At 44.2% G+C, this 9430-nt stretch overlaps 1 protein-coding gene across 1 annotated transcript; it reads right to left on the bottom strand.

The window, feature by feature from the left end:
* Positions 1–4008: 4008 nt before the first annotated feature.
* LOC134181727 (putative nuclease HARBI1) lies at positions 4009–5349 on the bottom strand. Its single transcript, XM_062648995.1, has one exon. It carries the CDS (start codon positions 5347–5349, stop codon positions 4009–4011), a length of 1341 nt encoding a protein of 446 aa, XP_062504979.1.
* Positions 5350–9430: the final 4081 nt, after the last annotated feature.

The raw sequence follows: 9430 nt of genomic DNA, 5'->3' as shown, positions 1-9430 counted from the left end.
TCATAATCGGGTGTCAGTGTCAACGGGGCTCTTTCAGGTTCGTTTTGTGTTATTACCGTGAGCATCGTTGCTGGTTTCGTATGGTCTGTGGAGGTGGTTTTTCCGGGAGGACGACGTTTGAGGTTTGAGTTCGTTAACATCGGCTTTTCGCCTGCGTTCGTTGAGCATTCTTGTTTTGGCCATTTTGCGCTTGAGTTCGGTGGCGTGGACTCTGTCTAAGGGTGTTTGTCGCAGTTTGACGGTCGAGTCCTGCTCTACCTCTACCTTGTTTGCAATGAGCCTCTCTGTTTGGGCTTTTTCCGCTTGTAATTCGGTGTTTTCCGTGTTGTGGTGCTCGGTTAGGAGGTTCATTGCTTCACAGCCGAAGCTTCGTTTGAGGAGTTCGAATTTCTTCGAAATATCCGTTTTGTGTCCCAGAACGGGCTCAATGTGATTGGTCACTTTTAGGCATGGTGGAATCAGGTCCTCTACCTTGGACATCTGTATGTATACTTGATGGTGTGTGAGACTCTCCATCTTGTTTGACTGGTATGCGTGTTTGTCTAGGAGGCGCTCGATGGATTCAGTTGTGATGTGTGCGGTGTCGTCCGCTGGTATGTTGTTTGTTTGTTGTAGGAGTGTGAGGATCTGCGATTGTGGCGGTGGTTGGTTTGTGCTTGGTGGAGGTGGTAGTGGTAGTTGCATCGTCGAAGGTTGTTGTGTAGTCGTGGCGGCAGCGTTGGATAGGGTGGGAGCGGTGGCGGAGGTGGTAGCGGCAGTGGTCGTTCTACCGCGTCGTCCCGCAGTCCGGTTCGTGTCGATCCCGTCCATCGACTATTGACCGGAGCATTTTATTGTGCCTCCGTTGTATTGACTGTTGGTAGTAGGTTGCGATGACGAGATTCTTGTGTGGTATGCGGGTCTTGTTGCTGTTTCTGCCTCGTTTGGTCGGTGGTATTCGTAAAGAGGGTTTCTGAGTGAGTTGGAATACATTGACCTTTTTCTAGATGGGTCAAACAACGCACGAACAGTCAAACAGGAGGGAGGGGAGAAAGGGGAGAAACAGTGTTGAAGTATCATGATAGTATATTGTAGTATAGTGAGTCGGTTATGGGGTGTCAAAGGCACATGTTCTATCGTTAAATGGTGGTTGCGTGTGTCGTGTATCGAGGCTATTCGTGTCTAGTGTGCGTTTTTAACGTGTGTGTGTACCGTTTCTCGGTCGTCTCTGTCGAGTATGTTCTTCGTTCTCGGTCGCCCCGAATCATCGGACGCGTTTCGGTAAGAACCTTCATTAGCGCTATCGGGGTCGACGTAAGTCACGAACCGAGAAGAGAGGAGAGTGAGGAGAAGAGACTCGTGTCTGAGTGTGGTGGTCATAGTCTATCGTTGTTTGTGAGCTTAACTTATCGAATGCGTGATTGCCGTGATATTTGCGAGTGATAGAGAGTGTCTTCTTTGTTGCGTCGCGTCTTCGTCTTTGTCGGGATCGTGTTTTCGAGATATACGTTGAGTGGGTCGTTCAGAGAGAGTGAGGACGAAAGCTTGATCGAATTTCCACGATGTTTTCGTTTGACACTATTTTGTTAACGGTATGGCGAGTTATAGTATCGTTCCCCGACCTGACGACAAAATGGAGCCCACTATACGGATTTTCTGCTGGAACGCACACCCCATTCAAGACGCACAACATACCCTGATAGTGCTATACACGTATACATGCGTAATAGAATTATATTCATCAGGTCAAGATGAAACGTTCACGATATATTCGGCGACGTACACGTAGTCTTTCGTACCCAACAATAGGTAAATTCGACTATTTTGGCGAATACTCAAACGCGATCTATCGAACCACGTCCAAGAACTAATTCTACGTTCTGTTCCGCTCCATTTTCGCGGACCGCAAAGAGAAGCATTCACTAGACTTCTTGGCCGGACGACGACAAAAAAGACTCGAATTAGCCACGCTTGGGACAAGACAGTTACGAAGCCAAAAACCTGTTGAGTCTTTTCAAATTCCAGTCACCCTTCAATGCTCTGCAACTGTTAAACCAACTCAGTGTGTATCATCACTGCCACGTCGTCTTTCACGCAATCAATTAACTACTGATTATATAACTGAATATCATACCAATAAATGGCTAAATTAACTAATAACAAAGACTCCTCATTAACGTCAAATCGCAACTTTCGATCAAACCACTGACTCATTCAACAGTATATGCATGTATATACCGCGTTCGTGTATGCATGATAATAGCAACTGATTCCATATGTTCAATCGTATATAGGTATACCGCAAACTCTGATCATTTAGAGATAATGTTAACCCGAAATGGTATCACCCAGAAATAGCAGAACTAAAGAGCGTGTTTGCCATCGTTGTGACGGACGCAATCACGACTCTGAAGAGTGTTGGTACAAGAGTGCCACTTGCCGGGTTTGCAACGCTAGAGGTCATATCGCCAAAGTGTGTTGGAAACGGAAGCAATCTGGCCAGAATTGTAAAGCGAGTTATTGCTCGGGATTTTAGAACCACAAGCAAGAATCGAAGAAGACGACGATGTGAGTATAATATATACTCTGACAGACAAACCTAGCTTACCCAAAGTCACCGTGGAAGTTGCGGCGTTAGGCCCCGGTCACACTACGTCAGGACTGACGGCGACGCTTGCGTTTGCGTTTCACGCGTTTTGTCTAATTACATGCAAACGTAAATGTGCGGTCACACTTGTAGAGAGTATTTGTTGACTCCCACGTTCACATCGGCGTTGATGTACATAGGTACGTTGCGTGGGCGTTTCTTTAGTGTTGGAAGGTGCTATTGTCGCTGTTGTCACCTTCGCGTACGTCTGCAACACTCGTTCTAGGGTATTTGACCTACTGAGACTTTGCAATTGGTTCATTTGTTTTGATCGATCGTCAACAAGCGCCATGTCTGCGGATCGTGGAAAGTCAACAGCTGCAGCTACTAGGAAGCAGAAAGTCATTTGGTCGCCAAACGCGGAAGCAAAACTGATAGAGCTGTGGTCTGATGTACTTGGCAAATATGACGGCAAAATGATGACAAAAAAATCCAAGGAGAAGATTGTCACCCAGCAGCTGAATGACTACTGCGATCAAGTCAGTCTTCAACATTTCTCGGAGTCGGAGGTGCGCAATAAAATAGACAGCATTGTCAAGAAAGCGAAAGGGATCTATGCGCAGTATCGTCTTCCAAAAGAAACGGGGCGTGAAACAGATGATGCCGATATTGCGCTTGATGAGGAAGCTGCCAAATTAGCATGGCCTAACTTTGCTGTTTTTATTGCTCACTTTCGAAACCATCCCTCACTGGGACCTGGCTCTGTTGACGACGCTTCTTTGCTACCTAATCTACCGCTATCTCAGCGTGCTGAAGAGGACTTGTTTGTAACCACAGGTGTTGTGGCAGAGGAAGCCCAACACCCACTTCCCACACGTTCCAGACCAACTACACCTAGTTCACGTACATCAACTCCCGTACAGCCACCACTAGAGTCTTCGAGCGAAAATGACGCTGAAGAGGAAGCAGCACCAAAGGCAAAGAAGAAAAGGAAGGCTCCCAAGACCCCAAGAGTTGGTACTGCGGGGTCTCAGCTAGCATTCATTCAGGCCATGACAGAAATGCAAGAATCTAGCCAAAGGCGACAGTTTGAGCATGAACAGGCTATGCAACTGCAACTGCAGCAGTTTGAAGAAAGAAGAGAGAGAGAGAGGCAGCAGAACGACAGAGATATTCGCCTGAATGAAGAGGAAATGAGGAAAAAGATGTCTCAGGAGAGTCAAATCTTTCAAACTCAGCTTATGCAGCAACAGCAAGCATTTCAGGCTGAGCTCTTTAAACGCCTCTTTTCTGATAAGCAATAGTTATAATTGAAAATGTCTAACTTGTTGCATGTCTTTTACATTTACTCAATGTCTATGTGTATAATTTAAAATATTCTTGAAATAACAACAATCTGTAGTAATTTAAAATATCTGTAGTAAGGCTAGACTTGAGAAATATCAGTGTCTAGGATTGGTAGCATGAACCCAGTCTGCAAGGGTATCCCTGACACGTTGTGCATCATCATCAACTACATGCTGGTGAGGAGGACCTACAACATCATTGTTATAAGCAGCATCTTCGGGCAACCAGTCTTCTTCAAAGGGACAGTTGTGCCTCTCGCAAATATTGTGAAGAGCACAAGCAACTGTAGCTACTTGGCTCGCGAACTCCGGATTCTTGAGGTTGCTATGTGCTGTCACTTGCCATCGCCCCTTGAGTCTTCCAAAAGCCTGTTCCACTACTCTCCTTGTTCGAATGACAGAATAATTAAAGCTCTTTTCTCTGCCAACATGATTGTCACCATCATAACATTTTATGACAGTCGAACTGAGGGGAAATGCTGCATCCGCAACCAGAAATGGCCTGATTGATAATCCCCCAATAATTTTTTGATGTACCGTAGACAACCAAACATCACTGTCTATATTTTGTTTCAGCTGACTGTTTCTGAATGTGTACGAGTCTCCGACAGACCCTGGCCGACCAGAGTTGACTGAAATAAATATTCCTCTGGCATCAACACACCCCAGCACTATGATGCTATGAAATCTTTTGTAACAGTAATAGCTGTCTCCAAATTTGCTAGGTTTTTTTATTTGCATAAAAGTCCCATCTAATGCTCCACCACAGTGAGGCAAACAACAGAGTGCTTCAAAGTCAGCAATAACTTGGTCCAGTTCATCTCCAGTGGGAAAACGAATAGAATCTGGAACCAGAAACCGACGCAACACATACATTCCCTCGTGCACAATTGACACAATAGAAGCTTTTGCAACTCGGTAGATTATAGATAGTTCTGAAAAAGACGTTGAATGAGCAAGCCAGTGTAGAGTAATTGCAAAGCGCTTGTCTGCATTTATTGGTTTCCTCAAATTGGTGTTTTGCTTTTGTAGACGCCAGCCGTATCGTCTAAATAGAAACCAGAATGTTGCTTTTGTGACTCTGTATCTGTCCAGATACTGTTTGTCTTCCCAATCAGGGAAAGCTAGCCCATGTTCCCTCCATGTACCTTGCACATCTTTCTCCCAAAATCCAGCACCTCTAGGTGCTGTCCAAAATCGTCGCTGACGCCTGAGCTGCTTCACTAATTGCCACACATAGGGATTCATCCACATATCCGTGCAGTGCAAAACAGAAGGCGGCATCAATTTCCTAGGAAACCCGGTCTTCACAGATGTAAATCGGAAACCATAGCGAAGAAAGTTGTCATATGATGGTATTTCAGCTCGCGGTACGCCAGACGAGAACAGCAGAAAAACGAAAAACCAGCGTTTACTATCTCTGCTTGTCAGCATCATGACACAACGGCACAACAAATGAACCAATTGCAAAGTCTCAGTAGGTCAAATACCCTAGAATGAGTGTTTCAGACGTACGCGAAGGTGACAACAGTGACAATAGCACCTTCCGACACTACAGAAACGCCCACGCAACGTAGGTATGTACATCAACGCCGACGTGAACGTGGGAGTCAACACCACGTTCACGTTTACAGTGGCGTTCACGTTACGTTTAGATAACGTCATGAGAAAAGCAAGTGTGACCGCCCTAACGCAAACGTCGCCGCCAATCCTGACGTAGTGTGACCGGGCCCTTAGTGACAATGGATGTCGATACCAGGGCATCTATGACTGTGATACTTGCGTACATATACAAACGTATTATGACTGACGTGAAGTCACGGAAGAGTAGAGTCAAACTTCGGACATAATCTGGAGAACCACAGACAGTAAGGAGAAGCTTACGTTCCAATCCGTTAGGGTCACAAGACCGCACGTGAGAAAATGGTAGTCGTTGAAGTTCAAAACAAATCAGCAGTCTTGGGGCAAAACTGGCTTTCACAGATTTGACTGGATTGGCACAAGTTATTTAGAGTTGACGGAACGACTAACCCACGGAAGACGCTGGGTACCGATTATACTAACAGATACCTCTATTGTTTGAGATGGGAATTGGAACACTGACTGGATACGAAGCACGCATTACACTAAGACAGGCTGCAGTACCAAAGTTCCACAAGACGCGACCGGTACCCTGCGCCCTATACAGTAAAGTACACGAAGAACTGCACCGTTTTCAACAGGAAGGAATAATTCGACAAATTAACAGATGCGAGTGGGCATCACCTATTGTGGTAAGGAAGGCTGTCGGGTCAATAAAGGTAAGTGGTGACTACAAAGTTAGTGTGAACCCTTACCTAGAGACAGAATGCTACCCAATGCCTAATCCGCAAGACTTGTTTTCAAACCTACCAAGGAAAGAGTCTTTACTCGTTTGGACATAAAATATGCATACCAAGAAATGAAGATTAGCCCAGACACTCAGGCCCACTTGACAATCAATACTAGCAAGGGACTCTTTGTGCATACAGGGATGCCGTTTGGAATCACATCTGCACCTGCTATTTGGCAAAAGTCCATGGATAAAATTTTAGCAGGCATTCCAGGATGCATATGATACTTAGATGACATACTGGTAGTAGTAGGTAGCCAGGAGAAACATAGCCAGCGCTTAGACGCTGTGTTGGACCGACTGAGTAAGAGAGGTATTCGACTAAAGAAGAGAAGTGCACATTCAACACTTCCGAAGTGGAGTATTTGGGCCACCTAATTAGCGAGAAAGGGCTCCGACTATTGGAGAGTAAGTATCGAGCAATTAAAGAGGCTTCCCAACCACAGAATGTAACTCAATTAAAGTCATACTTGGGTTTACTCAACTACTATGGCCGATTTTATCGAATATCTCAGCTACCCTTCAACCTTGTACAAACTACTCCAGAAGTCTACGCCATGGATTTGGAAGAAATCACAAGAGGCTTTTGAGGAAAGCAAAGAGAAACTATTGAATTCGAGCTGTCTAACACATTACGATTTCAAGTGTGACGTCTCGCCAGAAGGAATTGGGGCTTGTTTAACGCACGTTTACCAGATTAAACTGAACAACCAATTGTATTCACATCCAGAATATCGTCTTCAACTGAAAGGGGTTATTCACAGTTGGAAAGGAAAGCCTTAGCTGTCATCAACGGTGTTCGACAGTTCCACAAGTATTTGATCGGTCGAAAATTTACACTGGTGACAGACCATAGACCTTTACTTAAAATATTAAGACCGAAAAAAGGGATCCCGACTTTGGTAGCTGCTAGATTGCAGCGTTGGGCGATAGTACTGAGAGCATATGACTACCATTTAGAGTTTACTCCCGGAGTAAAAACAATCAAGAAGCGGACTTGCTATCCAGACTTCAACTGCCTGTGGAAGCGATCAATCCTAACGAAATTGCATACCATATAAATTACTTGGACACTTTGCCAGTTACAGCAGACCAAGTAAAGCAAGCCGCAGCCCTTGGATCCAATCCTTAGCAGAGTATTGAAGTATACCCTGGAGGAATGGCCAACCAATGGATCGCCTGAACTTCACAGTTATGCCAAGAGGCCAACCGAGTTATCTATTACTGAGGGATGTCTAATATATGAAGGAAGAGTAGTGATTCCATATTCACTATCAAATCAAGTATTGTCTGAACTACACACAGGACATATAGGAATGGTACGAATGAAGGCGACAGGTTGAAGTTTTGTGTGGTGGCCTGCCTTGGACAGAGATGTTGATTGTATAGTCAGATCATGTTCCACGTGTCAGGATGAATAGAAATAGATCTGTAACTTCAACGCCAACTCATCCTTGGATATCCCCGAAAGGTCATTGGAAACGTGTCCGCGCAGACTTTGGGAAGTACGGAAGAAGACACTACTTAGTGTTAGTACATGCATTTTCAAAGTGGCCAGAGGTCCATAAATTACACAAGAATACTACTGCTTGCCAGACACTGGAATGTATGAGACGAACATTTGCGACTCATGGAATACAATACTGTGTGGTAACTGACAATGGATCTCAATTCCGATCAGAGGAGTTTAGTAAGTTCGTTCGCTCAAATGGCATCCAGCATCAACGTACCCCGCCATATCACTCATCCACGAATGGTCAAGTGGAGAGGATGGTACAGGAATTAAATAAGAGCTTGAAGTCTAAGTCATCAGAGCGAACATGAAGTTACCAAGTGCCATTGCTCTACTTCATTATCGGACTAACCCACACGGGACGACTGGAAAGACTCCGGATGAGTTGCTGACAAAACTTTCTCTTAGGACGAGGCTGAGTGTCTTGAAATCGGAATCTGGGAAAAAGATCATCAAAGAAAAGAATTTAACCATGCTACAACCAATGTAAGAGAAATAGGTCCATGAGACATTGTTTCTGTCTGGAATCCCAGAAGTGATGGTCAAAGCAAATGGCTCGCAGGAATAGTGACACAACAACTGGAATCAACATCTTATTTGTTAAAATTAGACGGACACGTAAGATATGTGCATATTGATCACTTGATAACAAGAGATGCGATCAATACACAAGTGATTCTGCCACAAGAACCGGATATCGTGCCAGCTATAGTTGTACCGAATTCATCATTGCCAGTGTTGGAAGATCCTACACTTCCAGCAAGTACACTTACACCTACAGATACTACAGACAAGAAGCACGTCATGAGAAAATCCACTGAGACTAAAGATTCAGTCACAGACAATGGAGCGACTAAACCTCAGAAGGAAATCAGTCAAAGGAGATATCCAACTCGAGAGAACAGACAGCTACCTCTCAGGTATCGTAAATACTAAAGCGAGAGGAGTGTAGCGTATGACACTTAATTTGCATAGATGACCTAGCTGGCATGGTATGTAGTAATTAGACTGTGATATAGCACTATTCGGTTAGTACCTTAGTGAGCGTTGTAGAGTGTGTAATAACAAGTGATTCTCTAAAAAATCGAGCCTGTGTCTACCGATAAAACACAAAAGTATCTATCACACATTATCCAGAAAACATGTCTGTACAATATAAAGCCATACACACACACACACACACACACGACACACACACACACACACACACACACACACACAAACACACAAACACACACACACACATAATAAATTAACACGGGCAATACAGTTAACACTTTCTGCCACAGATGTCTAACGCAACTATCGCCAAAGAAGCTTTGAGATCTTCAAGAACTGATTTAACTTAAAGCTTTCACCTTTTCCCAAACATCCAGACACGCATCATCCAAATATGCAAGTACATGTATTATGACTTCATCATGTTGAGTCAATCTATCTCACATAGATCATGGATTATAAACAGACAGACAGATGATATACACGTAGTTATATCTAAGCTGTATATTCAATGTCTGTTTGTCTGGTTATGTGCTTGTCTGTCTGTCTGTTTGTTTTCCTTTTTGTTCGTGTGTCTGTCTGTCAGTTTGAGTGTCTGTCTGTCTGTTATATATTTTGTAACATCAAACTATGAT

The sequence above is a fragment of the Corticium candelabrum genome, chromosome 7 (assembly GCF_963422355.1).
Source record: "Corticium candelabrum chromosome 7, ooCorCand1.1, whole genome shotgun sequence".
Classification (NCBI taxonomy): domain Eukaryota; kingdom Metazoa; phylum Porifera; class Homoscleromorpha; order Homosclerophorida; family Plakinidae; genus Corticium; species Corticium candelabrum.
Note: the sequence above shows the minus strand (reverse complement) of the source record. Positions and strands in the feature narration are given on the sequence as shown.